General features: G+C 39.7%; 1 protein-coding gene and 1 long non-coding RNA gene across 9 annotated transcripts in view; one reads left to right on the top strand and one right to left on the bottom strand.

The window, feature by feature from the left end:
- The window catches only part of TBC1D5 (TBC1 domain family member 5), a 317118-nt gene extending 303622 nt beyond the window's left edge, over window positions 1-13496 (bottom strand). For 2 of the 8 annotated variants that reach the window (XM_072033494.1, XM_038173782.2), the window contains exon 1: window positions 13203-13364. In XM_072033494.1, coding sequence (XP_071889595.1) covers window positions 13203-13230 — 28 coding nt within the window. In that variant the 5' untranslated portion in view covers window positions 13231-13364. Of the gene's footprint in view, window positions 1-12382; window positions 12556-13202 lie in introns of all 8 variants that reach the window. The other 6 variants (XM_072033499.1, XM_072033497.1, XM_072033495.1 and 3 more) reach the window with 6 other exon arrangements.
- A 154-nt stretch (window positions 13497-13650) lies between these two features.
- LOC140001586 (uncharacterized) lies at window positions 13651-19366 on the top strand. Its single transcript, XR_011806945.1, has 4 exons — window positions 13651-14759; window positions 16336-16386; window positions 17467-17575; window positions 18317-19366. It is a non-coding gene; the product is annotated as an uncharacterized lncRNA (long non-coding RNA).
- The last annotated feature ends 1504 nt before the right edge of the window (window positions 19367-20870 follow it).

The following is a 20870-nucleotide window of genomic DNA, read 5'->3' as shown; positions in this document are numbered from 1 at the left end:
TTTTCCCCCCTCTTGTTTTTGCACATTCTGATACTGTTCTAGGAATGGCAGCTGTTTTCTGGCCAGAATGCTCTGGATACACTCTTAGGATCAAGATTCATTGAAAGAGAAGACATAATTTGTTTAAAATACCATGTGTATATTTAAGGCTTATGCATCTAATCTAGAATTCCGAACTACTTTATACATATTCACAGCACCTTTTACATTGACTAGACACCAACAATCTCCCTGTATCTCCTATAGTATAATGAAAAAGACGAAGAGATGTAAATTTTAAAAAATCACCTTTTTTGTTCATTAGAGAATTAAGTGAACAGGTGGTACTTCAAGACCTCATTTCATGAATGTCAGAACCAAGACAGACTTGGTGACACAAGCATATATGTCATGGTCCACAACTGTTGAAGGCTCAAAGATGCACGATACCGTGCACGAACTTTTCAATTAAAGACCAAGTAGAGTCTTGTCTTTCATAGTCAGAAAATCATTATCACTTGGCCTCATACAAGCCTTAGAGAATACAAAAAATTGTGAGGATCAGATGTGTAAGGAGAAAAATCAGAGAAAAAAAAGAATTCAATTAAGAGATGAACGTGATCGGACGACATCCAGCAAAACAAAACAAACAAATAAAAAAGTGGTTTAAGAATGGCAGAGCTGATTACCTCAGGCTTCACTGCACCCAGTCAGCAGACTCTAACCATTCAGATGCAGCCATTCAACGTTCAGTACAACGTTGGGTTTTATTTGCTTACTTTTGGTGACAGACATTTCCTTTTTATACTGCCTACTAAATGTCACTTGGTGCAGTCTGACAAGGTTTATAAGGCAGCAGAGATTGAGAAACCCCACGTGGTCACCAGTCACTCCCCCAGCCCACCCTGTTATTACACAAGGGCATTTCAAATGAAAGTTTAATTGGGCATAAAAATTAAAGCACAGCTTTAATCTCACTTCACCACAGTCATTCCCTCTAGACCCAGAGAAGATAGATCTCTGCCATTCCACCACCAAGGTGCAACCGAGTTGCTAACAAGGGGCAGCTATTCCAGACCTCATGCCACATCTCTTTTCTTAGTGAAGCCAAAGTGAAATTCTCCTCCAGAGACCAGGTTGGCTGAGGATAGATGGAGTTTGGGTGAGGTTTGGGTTTTGTTTCTTTGTTTTCCTTATAATATTAATAAAATCACCAGTCCTTCAAACACTGTTGTAACCTATATGCCCATGGATGCAGGAATACCCCTGCATCATCCTGTGAGTCCATGACCACGTGTCAGAGATGACAGAGTTTACACCAAGGTCTTGAAGCTGGAGCTCTGCCTGTAAGACAGTCTTCAGAAACACTAAGAAGCTGGACGGCAGGGCTCGAGCTGACAGGAGGGGATCAAAGCAAAGGTCCAGGGTGGAAAGATCTTCTCTTTTACCTATGCAAGACGACAGACATCATTAAACGTTCTTCCATTTGTTTACATGTATATGCGATTAGAAGGCCTGCTTGCATTTCAATTCCATTTCACTGTCTGCCACCCTTTACTCGTGTCCTCAAGTCAATACACCATAATGGCAGCACAGGTTTTGAGCAGAATTGACAGCAGAACATAGCTTCAGCCTCGGAAAAGGCAAATATCAAATAGAAGTGAAAATATTTTGAAACATTCTGTCAAGACAGGGAAAGTGCAAAAATGCAGCTCAAGAGTTACAAGTAAGAGGTTAGCATATCAAAAGGGACTGCACAGAAAGCCACAGTACCCTCAGTAGATGCTGCAGACAGACACAGCACTGAATCATTAGAAACCCATTACTAGCTGCTAGAACAGATTTCTGCCTTTGACACTTATTTTGGCTCCTTTAAAGCTAAGCAAAATGAACAACAATAAAATTGGCATAACCGTAACATTTCACCAAGCAAAATTCTTAACTGCAGACAGGAATTAGTCTCAAGTCAACTGGCAGTTCATTTACTGCTGTCAGTTCCGGATCCTTTTCAATGATGAAATCATTGCAAAGTAGCTCAGGACTTTGAAAACTAAATTCTATCATGTTGAAAAAAATGAAACTGCTACCCAACCTTCATTTACTCTGAAGTTAATCTAAAAAATAATTGTAGAAGTTGTCTGACTGAGAAGCATGAGCTGAAATGTAATACTAGCAATCCAGAGCATTGCTGGAAACGCGAGTCCTTTTTTAAGATGGGAAAGTACAGATAGTGAAAAGCACATCAGAAGCAGTGTCAACTTAAGATTATGTACTACTGAAGAGATTTTTCTTTCTTGTGCAAACTGAACATTTGAGAAAAATGAGAAATTCTTGACTGCTATTTCCTTTCTCAGTATCACATACACCTTGGCACCATTTTCATCACACAAGTTCAAAATGAGGAGGTGATCTTCCTCAACTCCTCTTCATCTTCAAATATATTCACATCTCATCTGAAGCCTTGCTCATGTTTTTAAACAAGAATTATACAGGTAAGATTCAACCTGCCTACACACCTAAAACTATCATTTTCCCCACCCACCCTACAATCCAGCTTACCTCCCAGTGAAGCCATGCAGTGTACAACCTCTAAAATACTCATCTTACTGATTGCCAAAATCTTCAATAACTGCACACCATCTTTACTGATTGTGTCTCTCATCAGCTATTTTACATTATTCTTTTTGTTCAAAACTTTATCATTGCATAGTATCTTACGATAGTCCAGGAAGAACTCAGTTAAAAGCCTATTTCTTCCATTATTCCCACAGATGAAGTTATTCAATACAATCTGCCTCAGTATTTAAGACTGTACCTTTACTGGCAGTACATTCATTCTTCCTTGCCCACATTTCCTTTCTTGTAAGCAGCTGTGTGGTGCTTACTGTGATTAACACACAACACTACCTTACCATAACTTCTGTTGCAGTTGGACCTACTCACCACTTGCAAACACAGAAGCAGAGGACCTTGATACCCACAAAAAAATCACAAAGTGCTAAGAGACATACACTGTAATAAATAAAAGAGAAAATAATAATGGCCAGCAACTATTCATGACACACTATCTGTTTTGTTGGGTTTGATTTTCTTCCAGTTTTTCAGAAGGTGGAATCTTGGAAGCATGCTACGTTCTTGCACTGTCAGGAAAGTTGAGGGCTGGACGCATTAGTGCAGTGAGACTGCAGAGAAACAGGTGAGAGGGATCTGAAAGAAATGCTTCATGTGAAAAGGCAAAAAAGTTACAAAGATGCTTACAATGCTATTCGATCCCTCTTTATAAGTTTTTTGTTGAAGGCTTTCCTCTAAAACCCACGGGTTTAAGAGCCCTAGGCACCCCCTTCCTACCCTTCTGTTCTCCTTTTTCCAGTTTATATGGTTTGAGCTAGATTGATCCATTACTTCTGGAAGGGGATTGTGCAAGTCTGAATCTTCTGAGCTTAACAGAATTTGTGAGAAGATTATCCCAAGTCTTATTGGAAACACTGTGTAGAAATACGAGCAAAAGACTATCTGTATTAGGATGCTTTTGGACTAAGTGATAGGTAACAGCAGCTCTAGAGAATGAAGCACTTCAGTCAACCTACAAAAATTATAACAAGTCTTATCAACAAACTTTTATCCCAAACTGGGTAAATTGTTAAATGGTGTAAAATCATGTTCACCCAGCCTACATTTGCCCTCTGATAAAATTACTCACGGTGGAAATTATACCAATGACTGATCATATGCTATTCCTGTAAACTAACGTGAAAACCTAGTCTCACCCAACAGCTATGAGAAAGCAACAGTGTGCTCTAATTCCCAGCATGTGGCAGTTTTGAACACTGACTTACAGGCAAAGTCACACAGTTTTCTTCTAATATACAAAAACTTTGACACTTCCTCTGAACGCCCCAAAGATCATAGAAAAAAAGGGAACATACTAGATGCAAAATAGTACTGCAATCACTGACACTGCAGAATGCACAGGAGGGCTATGCAAGTCGCACAGCACCCCAGCTGGATTTCCAACAGCTGACAGTGCCAGTTGCTCTTTCTGTGTCCGTACCCCAACCCACCTCAGTTGTGCAAAACGTGAAAGCGGAGCTATGTCCAGCGGTAACAGCTGCTATTGGTCTTGTCTCTTCCCCACTTGGTTTCATAAGGGCTGAGTATCCTCAGATAAATGGATTCTGCATTTGTGGGGAAAGGCACCATGACTGTATCAAGTATACACCTGATGTCATCATCAGATATGGTTATTAAGAAGTAATATTGACCCTACCTCTTCAATATACACATTCATTTCTTCTCAGATACAGAACGCCCCTCACTTCACCCTGATGACATGCTTACAGCTCAAGACAAAACTCAGAAGTCTGTACTGGGCACAAAATGTTTTTTCTTTCTCTGCAAACAGAAGTTCAACATCGTATCCTATCGGCGTGCCAAATCAAGAATCATCACTGATCAAAGGTGGGAGACAAAAGCAACCAGCAAACTGCTTGGGTCCACACAGTTTCAGAAAAGCTACATTTATAGTATCTGGAAACGGAAAAGGTGTAGCCTGTCCCATGCATGTCTCATTTCATCTGACCCTTAAGCCTCTTTCCCATTCCCTGACCTGCAGTCAAGCCCCAACTATCATCCTGCACCTGAACCAAGCAGTCTGCAAATCAAGACCCATGGACAGTGTATTTACAGTTGGAAGCACTGCACAAATCCAAAAAGCAAAGCAGCATTGTACTAGGTGAAATCCATCCTGACTACAAAAGGGAGTCTTGTGGAATACAAGGATGCTTAAGTAGCGAGAGTAAAACATTTATACTACTTCACACGTTATCTGATTGGGAAAATGGTAATTTAGGTTGCTGGGTTTTTCAGAAATGCTAGACAGGAAAGAAATTTTAATTTCAAAGTAGAACTGGCCAAAATAAACTTTTTTAAATCTTAATAAACAAAGTACCAACATAAAATTTGAGGGGTCATTCCACAAAAAATTATGGTGATGTTTAACCTCAATTATAAAATGTTCTCATTTCTTGTAGCTGGCTGCTTTCTTTGAAAAGCACATTTGAAAAAAGTTCAACATGTCCTAACAATAATGCACATACTCTGGCAATCTAAAACGTCTTTTTTTTGTTTGATTTTTTTTTTTTGTGTGCAAGATAAACACAAAGCAACACTGATATGTTCAGAAGAAACTTTTCCACTGATTTGGGCAGAAGTTTCCTCTGCATACAGGAAGTCACCAGCTTCCTGCTTGCTGCCTGCTTGTTGCCCTTTCCTCTTCACACCCTCACCCTCGGTTCTCTCAAACAGCTACGGAAATGAAATTTACAGGGGTCCCAATATGTGCAAACTTCAAAAGGAAATATTTTTTTAAATATTATCTGTTGTACATTTTCATCAATCTGCAATTAAAACCAAAGATGATCAAATCTTTGGTCTGCTATTCTAGACTGCTTACTGCATTACACATAAAGAGTGTGCTGTACAATGAATATTGAAAGGCATCATCACAAACAGCACCAGCTTTGTCCATCAGTCTACAAACAATACACATATATGTGTATGTGTATACACATACATACACACACATACATATATATATATATACACATAAAGAATTGCATGGATAAGTGTATTTGGATTTATTAACTTTTCTCCAAACTGTATTTATTGGTGCTGTAGGCATATGTGCAAATGATGTACATTAAAAATGAGTCAGGCCTAAAAGAGGAAGCACTGCTGCGGACTCATGAATAACTGAAAGTCAAGCAAAGCTCTCCTTTTATTTTATATATATATATGTATATATGTATATATATACACGGTTCCAAATGAAATACCAGCTGTACATGCTGCACATTTCCAAGCCACTGTTTGGAAAGTACAGCGAAGTTTTTACAGGAAGCAGGACATGCAGAACAAGCATCAGTATCAGCTGAAAGCCATCCTTCTCACTACAGAAACTAATTATTCCATTATGCTTCAGCACAATTATCAAATAACCTTGTGGATTTAAATTCAGAGAAGTATATTACTAAAGATTTGCTTGTATTCTTCCTGTAATTATTAGTACAACTCTCCTTATAACTAGTCTTTCACCATACTTCTCAAATGTCTTCTACATAGCCCAATATTTAGTGTGTCTATTTAAGTCATCTTTTCATTTCCACAATTTGGCAAACTCATTTAAATTATGTGCTTTATTAAATAGTTTGCAGCTTCCTCTTGAACTATCTGCAATAGGATACCCTAAAACCTGTGTTCAAACTGGAGCTTCCCCTTTGAGGTGCTGGTTGGCCTTGAGAAAGTCGCTTCCCTCTCACTGACAATGTTTTCTTTTGTTTCTTTTGTTGTTGTTTTCTTTTATAGATGAAAGGCTCTGCCAAACTACTACATGTTAATCATGAATACTGTAGATAAAATTTAGTCAAGAAAGTACCACCTAGACATTGGATCCTCTTGTTCACATTTACAGTGCAGCAAGGATGCTGATACGAAACTGATCGTGAAATAAATGTGAAATATACCAAAGTCTTTAAAGTCTTTGCATTTAAAAGTGGCTAAACTTACATCTGAAAAGGACAGCGGGAACACTGACAACCCCTTCTAAAGCACAGATGTAAGAAGAAAGAAAAATCATCACAATTTTGAAAGAGAATCTGTTGCAGAAAAAACAGAAAACAGAGCAACATTTTTCAACTCTGCAACAAACCACGGTCCAAGCAGTAACACGCAGACAGATCATCAACCAGATACAGATGTTGCCTTGCTACTAACAATGGCAGGAGGAAAAAAAGGTTGGGAAAAGAGTGCGTCTACCCACATTATACGGGATGCAGAAGCCACTGGTCACCTCCAGCAGTGCTAATGGAAAATTTCAGGACCCAGAATACATTCATATTCATCAGCAGTGTATGAAACTGACAAAGTTAAAAAATGTAAGTAAACTGGCAGCGTGTTGGCTAATTAAGTTTGTTGCTGATGCATCTAAAGCACAATAGATAAGAAAATCATCAGCACTGCTCAAGTAACTGCTGAGCTCCAAGTTACTCTTCTCAATTCAAACGAGTGAAGAGCATGACAGTGAAAAGCTAGATTATAAATACAGTATTGTAAAACTTGTAGAAAGATTACTTATTATCCAATGGATAAAGAAAACACTCACCTAGAAAACACCACATGGAAGAAAACTCAAGATCAGCACCATAAACCATGACAAAGTGACACAAATTGGTGTGGGGATTATTCCACAATTGGGATTTTCTAACTTCCTTTAAACAGCCTGCTGTTCACAGTGAGAAGAGGAGGCTGAGGGGAGACCTCATCGCAGTCTACAACTTCCTCGTAAGGGGGTGTCGAGAGGCAGGAGACCTTTTCTCCATTAACACCAGTGACAGGACCTGCGGAAACGGGGTTAAGCTGAGGCAGGGGAAATTTAGGCTTGACATAAGGAGGGGGTTCTTCACAGAGAGAGTGGTTGCACACTGGAACAGGCTCCCCAGGGAAGTGGTCACTGCACCGAGCCTGACTGAATTTAAGAAGAGATTGGACTGTGCACTTAGTCACATGGTCTGAACTTGGGTAGACCTGTGCGGTGTCAAGAGTTGGACTTGATGATCCTTAAGGGTCCCTTCCAACTCAGGATATTCTATGATTCTATGATTCTATGTGATAAGTGATAAAAACAATGGCCCAGCTGACAATTCACCTTACCCAAGGTACAGTACTTATACTAACATCGGAGCACAGTCTAAATGCCAAAACCACACCTCTGCAGTTCTAGAAGGATACTTTAAAACTTTTAACAAGTTCCACACCTTGAAATTCAAGTCTGATCTCAATACACGTCAGACATCTGTACTTCTTCCCAACACAAATTCAGAAGTCCAGTTGTGGAAAAGCTAGAGATTAAACAAAAAATAGCACTTACTATCAAGCATGCACAATCGAGGTCTCAAGAATCACAGTTCAGACATTCATTGCCTGGTAATTCCTACCAAGGTGTATGGACTATGTGTGGGTCTAAGGGTTAAATAGGACAGCTCAGCAGATGATGCAAGCAGGGTCTGTTACAGACCCTCGGCTCAAAGGACAGAGCAGGAGGTGTTTTCCCCTTAGCACCTATCTGTAATGTGCTGAAAGAAAGACGCCAAACTTCAATAACGAAACCAAAGATCCCAGGATTGTAAGCAGCCAAAAGGCAAAACATCGTTTTTTTAAAAAACTGTTAGCAACAGTTTTCTAGCACTACTCACAGTAACCAGCACAGGGAAGTTATCATACATTCCATGATAATGACTAAAATGAATAAATCACTGGACTGGGAACTGTGAATAGTCTAAGAACCACTGATAGCAATCTGATTACACAGACAGACAGAAATCACTGAAACCTCCCTAAACAAACATCTCATGCACGTACACGCTTGTAGTCCTAAGGTTTCAAGATTTCTGAAGCTGAAAACAAAAGTTAGGAACAAAATTGATTGTGAGGAAAAATCTCAGAAAAGCGTGAAAACCAATGCCATCTTTAAGCTGTTTTTTATCTATGGTCAGTTTTACAGCTAACAAAAAGTGCAATTTTGGCTAAAACTAGTTGTTCAAATGCTGATGTTTCTGAAAATAAATAAATAAATAAAAGAGGCAAGCATAAGAGAAATAAAGCAAGGAGAACAATACAGAAAAGGGGAGGCTGGATCACCATCAACATAAATTAGATTTACGAAGTGTAAAAACTGAGAGATGTAAAACATCCCTGTACAACACAGCCAACAACGTTAGGAACAAGCCCCCAAAGCAACAGCATAGGCCCATGACTAGACAGAGGTGGCAGAAGTGTTAAAAATCATGCAGAATGATCAAAAATAGCCAATAAATACTTTCCTTCTATAGCTGGGAAGATTCAAAATGGTATAATTGTATCACATTATATTGATTTTCTTTCCAACTCATTTGTTAAACAGATGTTCCAGATCAGATGTTAAAAAACATTGTGAGACAAACATTTCGAATCAGCACACTTGTTAAACTTATCCCAGAGTCCTGGAGCAGCCAGGTCAGCCCCGTAATCTGTGATCTGTTGATCCTCTTTTAAAACTAGGTATTTTTAAATTTGTATCTGTCTTTAAATGCTAGGGGCTGCCACCATACAGAGGAATGAAAACACTGTGTCAAAGGGACAAATCAAGTTTTTTAAGGCAGCCCGACACGATAGAGAATTCAGACAAGATAACAAGAACCAGTGAAAGACAGATGCATTCAAATGTATTCAAACAATAATTGCATGCCTTATTTTTAAATAGTGGAAAAGATGAATCACTGAAACAAGTCATCCAGAGAAGTAAATGGTAGATTCTCAGTATCTTGATACACTTTTAAAAACAGCTTAGCCAACTGTAAGTTTGTCAAGAAAAACTCACTCAGACTAAAACTGATGCTGAAACATTTAAGGTGAAATGTTCATCTAAGACAGATTTAATCCCCGCTCCAATGCAGCACCACAGGACTCAGTACGGTACTACACGCAATTCAAACTTTTCGCATAACTAGATTAATTAGTAGTGTGCTAATAATGTTCTTTAATAGACCAAAAATAAAGATTTGCCGACCCATTAACAGAACAAAAAGCCCCTCAACTTTAATAGCACAGAAGTAAATTTTTTTTAAATACAGCACAGGGTATGGGGATACTGCCTCTTTGTGCCGCACTCAGTTTAACACCAGTGACATATCATTCCTCCTATTATTTTCAAACTATTTCCAAGTAGATTTCAGGTCATCTTATGACTCCAGTCCTTTGAGAAACCCACATCTAGCTTTAAGAGATGCTAAATACCTATTTCTGTTCTGTTTAGTAGTCCATCAGCCTTTACCCACATGGATTGCTAAATGCAGCATGCTCATCTCCAAGGTCTGGACACAGTTTGAGGAACTGCTCTAGGGTGGCTCTCACTTCTTATTCCCAGCTCTCAGAGTGTAAATACAGTCAACTACTTCTCCTCAACAACTGTCACACACAGATTCCCGTAAGATTAAAATAATTCTGTTTTCTATTCAACAAATAAAAACAGTAAGATTTAATCCCATTATAATGCTATCCAACCTTACAGGGACTTCAAATTCTGCATCATTTTCTAATTCACTTTATAAAGTATTTGGCCACACTGCAGTATCCGAAATAAACAAACAAACACACGCTGCAGTATCAGAAATAAACAAACAAACACATACTGACACCTGGTTCACTAACAAAAACACTGTCAAGCAAAACACAGAATACAGTAGCAGCTTTCCCCAAAACTGGAAATGGCTACAACTAAGCCCCTTCTTTTGGGGGTCAAAAAAGTTCAAGTTTCACTGATGTATCCAACAGAGGCAAACAAATCCTATCGTGTTTCACAACCCTCTTCCTCTTAGTGCACAACTCAGCCAAATATTTGTGCATGTAGGGGCTACAGAGTGGCCTGTTTTGGGCACATTTCCGGGCTTAGAAGAACACACACAACCTACAGCTTACTAGAGAGCAGCGTAGAGGCTAAGCCAAGCAGTTTACATACCATACCACATTTGCACTCTGCAGTCATCACCGGCTCCTGATCCAAAATTCTCTTACACGTGCTAATCAACAAAGCCTCAAATGGACTAGGAGCTGATTATCTCCGAAACTGTCTATCCTCCACAATTCTCAGCAACAGCTGTTGCCAATTACAGCAGCATACCTAACAGTTTAAGATAAAACTCCTAAGGACAGAGCTCAGAGTAAACTTTCTAAAAAGACTTCAGCAACAGAATTCCTTTCAGGGAGAAGTGCAAAGCCGCTCTTTGCATAGTCTATCCGGAGTAAAAAATGAATTTATACAACAATAACCCAGAGACAGCAAAGATCTCTATATTTGCATAAACCATAGGCAGGCAGAGTATGTGTAACACATTTTCCCTAAATCCCACTTTTCTCGCACGTTAATTTGAGGTAGCAAAGTCCAAAAGACACAAGTGCTATTGAAAGCAAAGCAAAGAGAAAAGAACAATGTTCAAGTAAACCCAGTGTTATAATGCAAAGAAGTGGAAATGTGAGAGGAATGTTTTCATTTATACTGCTGAAAGGTAGGTGCCACAGCATTTAAAAGATAAAGATATAAGAACCATTTTTGCATGACAAGTGAGCTTTGCTACCACTGCAGCAGAAACTGCAAACTATTTGTGTAAAATCAAGCACGTGCTTTTCTCAGGTGAAATGGAGTGAAACACACAAGAACCTCACCAGCTTAATTCCTCCTTGAACAACACTACCATTACAAGCCCCTACTTTGTCACGCTTGCACAAAGCTGGAGAACAGCCTTGATCTGCACATCACTAACAAAAGCATGCTCTTATTATCTTTTGAAATGTTTGGTTTTCGGAGGAGTTGACTATATCTAAGATTTCTACAAATTATGATGCCATCATAAAATCCAGAGGAGGAAAAAGATGCACCTTCTTTCCAGTATACACTTACATGTAGATAGGAATCACTCATGCTCTCATACTTTGTTATAAGCTGAAGTTCATGATGTAGGTGCACAAGTCATATAAGGCTAAGTTCTTATTGTTGGCCCAATGGAAATTACCAATTTCAAGTAAGAAAGTGTACAAAGAGTTTAAAAACTCAACAATTTATTTGGGGCAGGCTTTGTTTAGTTTTCTGTTTACATGTGTGTGATATGAGTGGGTCACACATTTCAATAAAAAAAGAAGTTTAACAATTAGTTATTCACAATGACAGTAAGTCAGACAATTTTTACAAAACAAGGACTGGCTTCAAAAGTGAAAAATCATTATTGCCCATAAACAATATGCTGTGCTTATTGCCCAGTTCTAGGCCTTGTGGTGTTTGAATTGGCAAGCTACAAAGCTAACAGCAGATGATGATTAAGAGAGGTAGGATCTAGGATTAATTTAACTCAGTATTACTTTTTTTTTTTTTTTTTTTTTTTAATATTTTCAATGCCAACAAACAGCCCACGTGTATTTGGGATACATTTTGGAAGGCTTAGTTTTCACAGGGACATTAGCAGCAAGTAGCTGAATTAGAGTGTGGCAAACAACTGAACCGGCAAATCACAAGTTCAATGAAGTTTCACTGGTATGAAAAGAAATACTTCTACTATGTAGTGCTTTTTAACCAAGCTTCAGAGTACTTTGTAAAGGCAGGTTAGCAGGATTACTGACAGCAAGGTGGTGAACGAATGCTGTGTAGCTGCATGGCAGAACTAGAGAGTATTTTCCAGTCCTGATTCCCAATCCAGTACAGTTTGGAACATGGGTCTTTCACATATTAACTAGCATGTTTGTTGGTTGTTAAGTATTTAAAATTATATATAGCACTAAAGCAATGTTATGTCAACATGATGGGACATTCCTTAAAACTGACCCTTAAAAGCAGACCACAGAGCCTCCAGGATGCTCAGCACCACATGTACCTCAATTGCACGGTGGATGCAGTACAGCAACGTGAGAGTATAAAACTCCCAATGAGTTAAAACGTGCTAACTGCAGCACTTGCACTGGGATCCATGCTTCCTACAGCACCTGAGCTGCTGTGTCCTAAAGAAAAACAAAGGTGAGAGGTAAACTAGATCTGAAAGGTGACAGCGAAGCTCGACCTGCAGCTGTCAGCCTGAAGGCAGCGCGCTGGTCAGCTAACACAGGCGGGGGCAGGCAGGTGGGCACAAGGAGGGAGAGTCTCTGGAGGCAGCAAAGTGGAGGGAAACCTGCCTCCTCCTCCAAACTCTTCCCCAAGGCCTGCAAAAAGAGCACTCGCTCAGCCCTCAGCTCCCCTCCTCAGCCACCAGCATCACCACCACCAATTAAAAAAATAAATTAATTAATTAAAAAAAAAAAAAATCCGGAGGGGAAAGAAAGCCTTGTGACCACTCTGCCTCCTCCTCCTCCTCCCTCCCTGCTTCCACCTCCCAGGAACGAGGCTGTGCCTCCGCAGCTCCCTGCCGGGCGGCACCTGCCCTGGGCGCTCCGGGGGCGGCAGCAGCCGGGCCGGGCCGTGCCGAGCCGGGCGGAGCGGAGCAGCAGCGGCAGCCCCGCCGCGCCAAGGCCTCACCGGCCCCGCTGCTGCCCGCCGCCGGCCGCCGGCCCCGGCGAGCCGGGAGAGGCCACGGCGGGGGCCTGCGCTTTGCCTGCGGGGGAGAGGGGGGCAAGCGGGTGAAGGGGAGCAGACGCCCCGGGGCTGGTTTTACCTGCTGCTGCTGCTGCCTGCAGTGGCATGAAGAGCTGGCTCAGCCTCTCTCTGTCTTTCCCCGCTCCCTCCCCCGCCTGCCCTCCCCTCCTTCCTTCCCTCCCTCCCTGCGCGGCTCGCAGCCCCCCAGCGCCGGCCCGGCGCCCTGCGAGGGACGCGGGGCAGGGGGAGGTGGTGGGGGACGGCCCGGGGAAGGGAAGGGGAAGGGAAGGAAGGGAAGGGGAAGGGCTGGGGCTCGCTGCCCGCCCGCGGGGACGCGCGATGGCGCCGCCTTCCCCTCTTCAACCACCTCCCCCCGCCGGCTCCATGAGCGCAGGCGCCCGCTGCGCCGTGAGGCTGCGGCCGCCCACAGCCCGCAGCGCCTGCTCCATGTGCACGGCCGGGAGCTGGGGTGGGCGAGGGGGTTAAGGGGTGCCCCGGGGGGCTACGGGTGCTCCGGGGACCGGGGAGAGCTGCAAATGGAGGAGGAGGGAGGGAAGGGTCGGGTCTGGCCTCGCCCCGGGCTGCCGCGCAGCTCTGTCACCGCCCGCTCCTAGCGAAAAAGGGGCGCTAGGAGTTGTTGACATGAGGAGGTTTGCCTTCTTTCTGAGGCCTTTCGTCCTCTGCGGAAGCCCGGGGGATTTATGTGCATGAAACAAACTCAGGAGTGAAGGGAGTCAGCTGAAGTTGAGGTTATTTAAAGTGGATCCAGTACGTTGCTCCCCGGCTGGCTGGGTTCAAACCACTCAGCAAACTTCCTCGTGGAAGGAGGAAAGAGGTGTCACAGGCATGAAAACACGAAACCACGAAGCGATGTGTCCAGCTGTGTCTGCTGGCACCCAGGATGACCCATCCCCTCCTGCCCAGTGCTCCGGTTGCAGGGTGGGCAGAGCCGTGGGTGTGTGAGGCAGGGAAAACTGAGTTACTGCTCCTTGGGCATTGACCCTTTCTCATTTGACTCTCCCATTTCTTCTCTCTAGAAGAAATGTGAGCTATTTTAGAAGCTCTAGTACCCTGGAGTTCGTTTTACTTGTGAGAAGAACTGTAACAACAACCATTCAAAGATGAAGTGTACCCCAGGTTGCAATTTGTGACAACTTCCTAATTGCACCTTCTAATGCAGTGCGTACCCTAGCTGTTCTTGGGGTATGCCAATACAGGACAAAAAGGGTAAATTAGAGACATCATCCCTAATCCAGCACTAGCTAAAGCAGCTGTATTATTTGAGTCTGCATCTTGGAACAATGAGCCTAAAATTGGTGCAGTTTGATTCTTAAATCGTGCGTCAGGGCACCATGGGAAGGGTCAATCAGAGGTACCTAGAAATACGAAACCAGAATAAAATGTGTTAAGTTTAGTAATTATATGATGAATGTATTGTATCTCATCTCTGACGACATTTCTTATAATTCTTCTGATTTCCAGAGAACTTTTTTGCTTTGTGGGCTGTTTCAGGGCAAGATAATCAGCCCATCCGTGTGGATTTACCAAAGATACTTTGAGAGGAAATCTTAACTCCATGCCAGTCTACAGATGTTTTGGTTCCCAGATGTTTGATTAAGAAAAGAGAGAGACCAAAGTAGGTTCCAGCCTGCTGATGGTAGTGTTTTACAGCAATGCATTCAAATTTCTTGCGACAACAGAATGTGTAAAGTAGAAAGAGCAATTTAAAGATAAATGTTAGTAGATTTAAATATATATATATAAAGAAGAAGACATAAGGATTTCCTTGCATGTCTTCATATCTGTTAATTTCAATCAGGTTGCTTCATTTTCTGTTTGAAATAATGATTTTCTGTTTGTCTGTCTTTTATGTTGGAGTAGATCTCAATATTAAGAAAAAAAATAAAAGCCAAGCAGTCAAGCATCTAATTCTTGTCTAGTAATAAATGTTTTGAATACTTTAAGGAGCTCAGTAATGAAATAATTTTGTTCAATACAGGACACAGCATTTGATTTAGAAATCATACAGCCATCTACAGTCAGTCTGCGTATATCACAATGACCTGTCCACTATGAACACATGGAAATACATACTTTCTGCTTTTGGAATTCAGTGCATTCTATATAAGAACACAGAATCACAGAATTTCTAGGTTGGAAGAGTACGTGTATAAGTAGCATGCATTTGGGAGGTGAAAGGGCAATGTAAAGAGTTACAGCACATTGTATGTTGAAGATATAGGCAGGATTCACTAAATGTTTTTTTTTTTTTTTTTTTCCTGAAATTATCAAAACCTTTTTTCTATAAACCTGTAGATTTGTGCTACTGTAAAAAAAAAAAAAAAAAAAAAAAAAAAAAAAAGTATGCACCTGCCTTTGGCACATACTCCAACTGTGTACTCAAATCAGGCAATTGTGAGTTGTCTAAATAACTACTGGAGTAATTATATGAGCATAGGATATCTAATTGTGTGTGCACTTAGGGGATGTCTTAAAAGATTTGGCCCTTTCAGTATTCTCAATATGAAAATTTTCCCATAGAAAATAAAAGCTAGAACAAAAGCCAGCAGGAAAAACAACAGCAGAATCTGCCAAAAGTAGTTTATTCTTGTTTCATTTGCAATCAATTGTTAGGCTCATAGTAACACTTAAAATGCCAATTTAAGCCTGAATGGAGGTTCCACCCCAAAATTAGACCACTGTTTTCATTGTGAGGGGATGAATCCCTTTTACTTACACAACAATAAATGGAAAAATAAATCCCAAATACTGTTTTCTGTATTAACACGATTATGGGGGGTTAAGAACAAAATGCTTACACCTTGGTTTACGTTCAAAATAAGACTGATATGTAGAGTCACAAGACATGTAAGCTTTGTATATATGAACAAAATAATATCTGTAGTTACATATTCCTAATTATCATATTAAGAGTTGAATGAAATATTCTGAGGGCTAGAAATATTTTTAAAGGAAAGATTTGGTAAAATTTTATTTGAAAGTGTGAAAAATATTTTTATATTTACTTGCTTTGTGAGTTACATTGTTCATTACACTGGTCTGTAATTCAGCTAAGTTTTATATAAGTACTTAACATCTTAAATGTAAGTAGTATTCATTGCTAAAGAAATGTTTAGGTTGGTTGAACACATGATGGTACAAGCCAGTATAAGAAGTGGAAAATACAGACCTCCTGTACTCGTTTCTTCTAGGTCTCATCTGTTAAAGTATCTGGAAATGCATTCTAGTTTCTAACTCATTAGGTGGGTTCTATTTTTTTTTTATCAGCTACAGAGTAAAGCTATTAATATGCATGTGATCTAGTTAGCAGGATTTCATCTATTTTGAAATAGTATAGATTTCCCAGTTCAATGAAATATAAAGTAAAAAATCTTCAGTTTTTGACTTAGCAACCTCATACATTCAAAAAGAATGTAAAAAGTTCCACATATTTGTAAAACGTATTCATATGAATTATATGTACCATAATTGTGTGCATATACATACAATTGTGTGCATATACAAATATGTTTATATAAATATACTTACACACGTTACTTGTTTAGATTCCATATTTCATCTGGAATCCAGGAACTTCTACAGTCTCAGGAATCTGAGAAAATGTCAGGGTATTTTGCAAATTTTAATGACTGCAACTTCTCCCATGAGGCAAAAGTAGCTCCCTTATATATCAACTGTACATAAGAAGAAACCAAGAAACACTTTTAAAGTACTTCTAGCATTTCCAGACCATATAGTGAGGTGTATTCTATTCACACGTGTTAGGAACAGTTACATCGATTTTACATTTTTTCTTCCATTAGTCTCGTATAATTTCCATTGCGTCCACTCTGTTCTGGTTTTGTACATTATTTTAAAATATTTATCAATCATAAGAAAATCATCAATTAAATATGAGTACTGTTCTGTCCTTTTCATTATCCATCTAAGCCTTTTTGTTTACATCCATATGAAAAACAGAAAATAAGAAAGAAAAAGTTTTGCTTCCAAATTACAATATGGCTTGGCCACAGATGTTCCCATTTTAACTGAAATGGGCCTTTAACAATTTTAAAATTCTTGATTTTAGCAGAGCTTAGATAAGCTGTCAGTGAACATGTATGTCAAGTGATAGGAGTCAATCAAATTCACATATTATTTTTTGCATTTCTCAAATACCCAGCCAAAATACAGTGTCTACTTCCAGTAGGAAACCAAACAGCTCATCCCTCCTTAGGAAAATGCATAGCTTGACATCCTGACAGTTATGTTCAATATGATGAAATTCATCACACAAGTTTGACAAAGAGGCACTACTTAATGTGTTCTGAATCTTTTTAAAGGAATCAAGCAAAGTAGAGCAAGCAAGATGAAGACAGACTGATAAGCTACAGTTGGAAAGAAGAAAGAGAAGCATGCACTCCACTCTAGCTCAACTAAAATTTGCCTCAGGTGAGACTTCCTCTGAAAAGTGTAAGGAAACCAAGCTCCTGATATTGAAACACACGGTGCATCAGCAGAGTTGTGTCAGCATAATGTGTAGTTGTTAGATCAGTGCCCAGAGAGATGGGGAAGCTGGTTAGAGCAGAGCAAAGCTATATGAAAATTTCATGCAGAAGTGAAAAAGGAACAAGAAAAAGAAAAAAGAAAGTGTATATCAGGAAAAGTTCCTGCTACAAGTATTCAAAAACGCACAGTAATTTCTGTGAATATGTGTCCAGGGCAACATTGAAGCGTGTGGTGCCTTGGTCCTGATTCAGGCAAAACCTTCCATTGACACTTAAGTTCCATTGATTTCAATAGGGCTTAAGTGTTTTCCTGAATCGAGGCTAATTAAGTACGTCACATACAAATACTCGTGTGCATAAATTGTTTACAGGATTGGGGCTTTAGGGCTTGTCTAAACAGAGACACTCAGGAAAATTAATCCAAATTAACTAAAGGTATGAATTTAAAGTGGATTAGTTAAACCACATTAAACCCCAGTCCACACTGGGGTTTAATGTGGTTTAACTAATCCACTTTAAATTCACTGTTTTAATTACTTTGGATTAACTTTCCTGAGTGTCCCTGTTTAAGCAAACCCTTAGTGTATTGAATAAAGTCCCCAAATGAGTCAAAATTAAAATAGACCCCAAACTAAATAAATAGCAATTCTGCATTGGCAAGGGATGAAATCTTTAATTTTTACAGTTCCAGTGACTATGTACCACCAACATGCAGCAACTGAGATCAAACTGCAGTCAGTGAACATGACAATGGAACTAAGCTGTGAAACTCTGAGCTGTGGAGGAAAGGCTGCTCTGACAAAAAATCAGAGTCAAAAGCAAATTTTCAAACCCATCTTGTGTGCTATGGCAATATTAAACTGCAATTTATAAATGAAGATCAGATTTATTTCCACTTAAGCTGGCAAGACCAGTGAAGGTACTTTGGTTGCCAATGCAGTCTGCGATGGCTAGCAAGTAAGCCAAAACCGACAAGAGAAGATTATTCTTAGTTATGTAAGTAAGAAACCATTTGTATTTAATAATGAGCTATTACTACTGATTAGCCACTTCAATACAATAGATAAATAAGGCATTCAAATAGCAGTTGATACTATTATTTTGATAAACAAACATTTGTGTTCTTTTGAAAACTACAAGTCTGACTGGGGTTCCACTGGAAGTGATGGCACTTCACTAGGCTTTGAACTGGGGGCCTACACAGCAACCACATTCATCAAGTGCTTTAAAAATATAATGAAAAACAACACTGCAAGTTGTACAACATTGCAAGTTGTACAATTTAACCAGCTATCTTTGAGTGGCTTGATTTTATTTTATTTTATTTTATTTAAGTAAACAAATAAATAAATAATAAGCCATTGATAACTACTCAATTTGGCATGAAATATCAGACTTTCATGGCCAGACACCCAGCTGGTATAAGTGGGCAGATGGTCCGATCTTTACTTAGAAATGATAAGTTTGGGAAAAATTTTGATTTTTTAATTATTTTTTCAGTTTAAGCAAAATCTGTTCCTCTGCTGAAAATGACATTTCTTTAAATAAAAATATTGTTGAAAAAGGTTAGTCTTTTTTGTATTTAAGCAATGTTATTCAATTTTGTTATTTCAATGTTGGAAGTCGCTGTGAAGCTAATGCTGTATTTCGTTACACTGCAGACAGCTCCAGCATTCTGACTGCTTTACAACCGTCGTTGGGATATACAGGCATGAAGCTAGAGCTGTAGCTGTATTTTTTTTTTTTTTAATAAAAATTAAAAAAACCCTCTGATTAAAAGAGCCTTTATCCCTTATAGCCATGTGCCTTCAGTGCTTGGTAACCAGTGCAATTTTAAGAATCCTCTGCCTTGCCCATTTCTGTCAAAATATTGCAAAGCAGTTTGTAAGTGAGTGAGATGGTGCAGTTCTGGTAGGCTTCCCCTGTTCCCAGCAGAGAGGCACAGCCTGCCCTGAACAAGCCTCCTCTGCTGTGTGACACTTCTCTCCTGCTGCTGACACTTATAAAGGGAACAGACTGGTGCTAGTGACATGAGGAAAGGAACAAAGGGAAAAGACAAGACAGGTGAGAAAGAGCCAGGGTGGAGTGCCTGCCTGTTCTCTACAACCAAAAGCAGAAGAACAGTGAATTGAAAGTTGGAGTAACTTTACCTTAGTTTCTTTTCTTATCTTGTCCAGCTGCCTCAGTGATTTCTCTTCCTCTGTAGTTATCTTTTTTCCTCAATCCCTTTCCACACATCAATTCATGCTTCTATTTTTTTTTTTTTCTTTTTCTAAAAATAATTCAAAATCTTAAAGTTGTCATTATTAAAAACTGGTTTGCTGTTCCAATAATTCATTTACACTGTCCTTTTGGTAGCCTGCAACATACTTAGGAATATTCCCGGTTGCTTGGCTTTTGATGCAAAAGATTCCTTTAGCTCACAGAAATCAGAATAAATGGCTGTGTACACTATCGACGGTGTGCGTGTAGAATGTATGCGCAAGTTAGGTGCAAGGGGACAGAAACAAAAGGAAAAGAGAGGGTTCATTTTCACATCAATTTCTGTATTTCCCGAATTTTATTCAATAGAATGTGCCCATTTACAGGTGAAAAAAAACCACACATCCTCTCATTTCTGCTGAAAATGACTGTTCCCTTGATAAGCAGAAAACAGTAGTTCAGATCCATGCCCTATTTTGAAGATATCTAATTTAGTGCCTAAAGGAATTTGAGGGCAAGAACACCTCTTTCATTACACTGACTCCCACTTGTTTTTTACAACAATTAAGTGTAAGCCCTACAGCAGCACAACTGTTAAGATTTTTATGGCTCTTAAAAGGGACACTGTCAATTTGAAATGAGTAAAATGTCACACACTGAATGATGACAATTGTTTATGGCACTCCTTTTCCATCTTGCAGCATTAAAAATGCGTTTAAAATTTTCTTTTCTCTTGATGCAGTGTTTGTCTGGGCCAGGCAGCAGTAAAGTAATTGCCCTCTGGCTTTGCAAAATGTACACAGGATCCTCTTTGCTCAAGCACAATCTTTGCTTCTCTGGTGATCTGATGTAGCAGCATGTCTCTTCACCAGAGGGGTGTCCTAGAAAAGAAAGGAACTCCCTCCGTAAGGTGTTTTCACAATAATATTACTTTTTATTGCCACAATTTTTATTCAAGGATTTCACAAAAAGCTTTAAATGTGTCAACAGATATTCAAATTAGCCCTGAAAAAAAAATCTGTGATAGAGTAAAGTGT

The sequence above is a fragment of the Anas platyrhynchos genome, chromosome 2 (genome assembly GCF_047663525.1).
Source record: "Anas platyrhynchos isolate ZD024472 breed Pekin duck chromosome 2, IASCAAS_PekinDuck_T2T, whole genome shotgun sequence".
NCBI classification, from domain to species: domain Eukaryota; kingdom Metazoa; phylum Chordata; class Aves; order Anseriformes; family Anatidae; genus Anas; species Anas platyrhynchos.
Note: the sequence above shows the minus strand (reverse complement) of the source record. Positions and strands in the feature narration are given on the sequence as shown.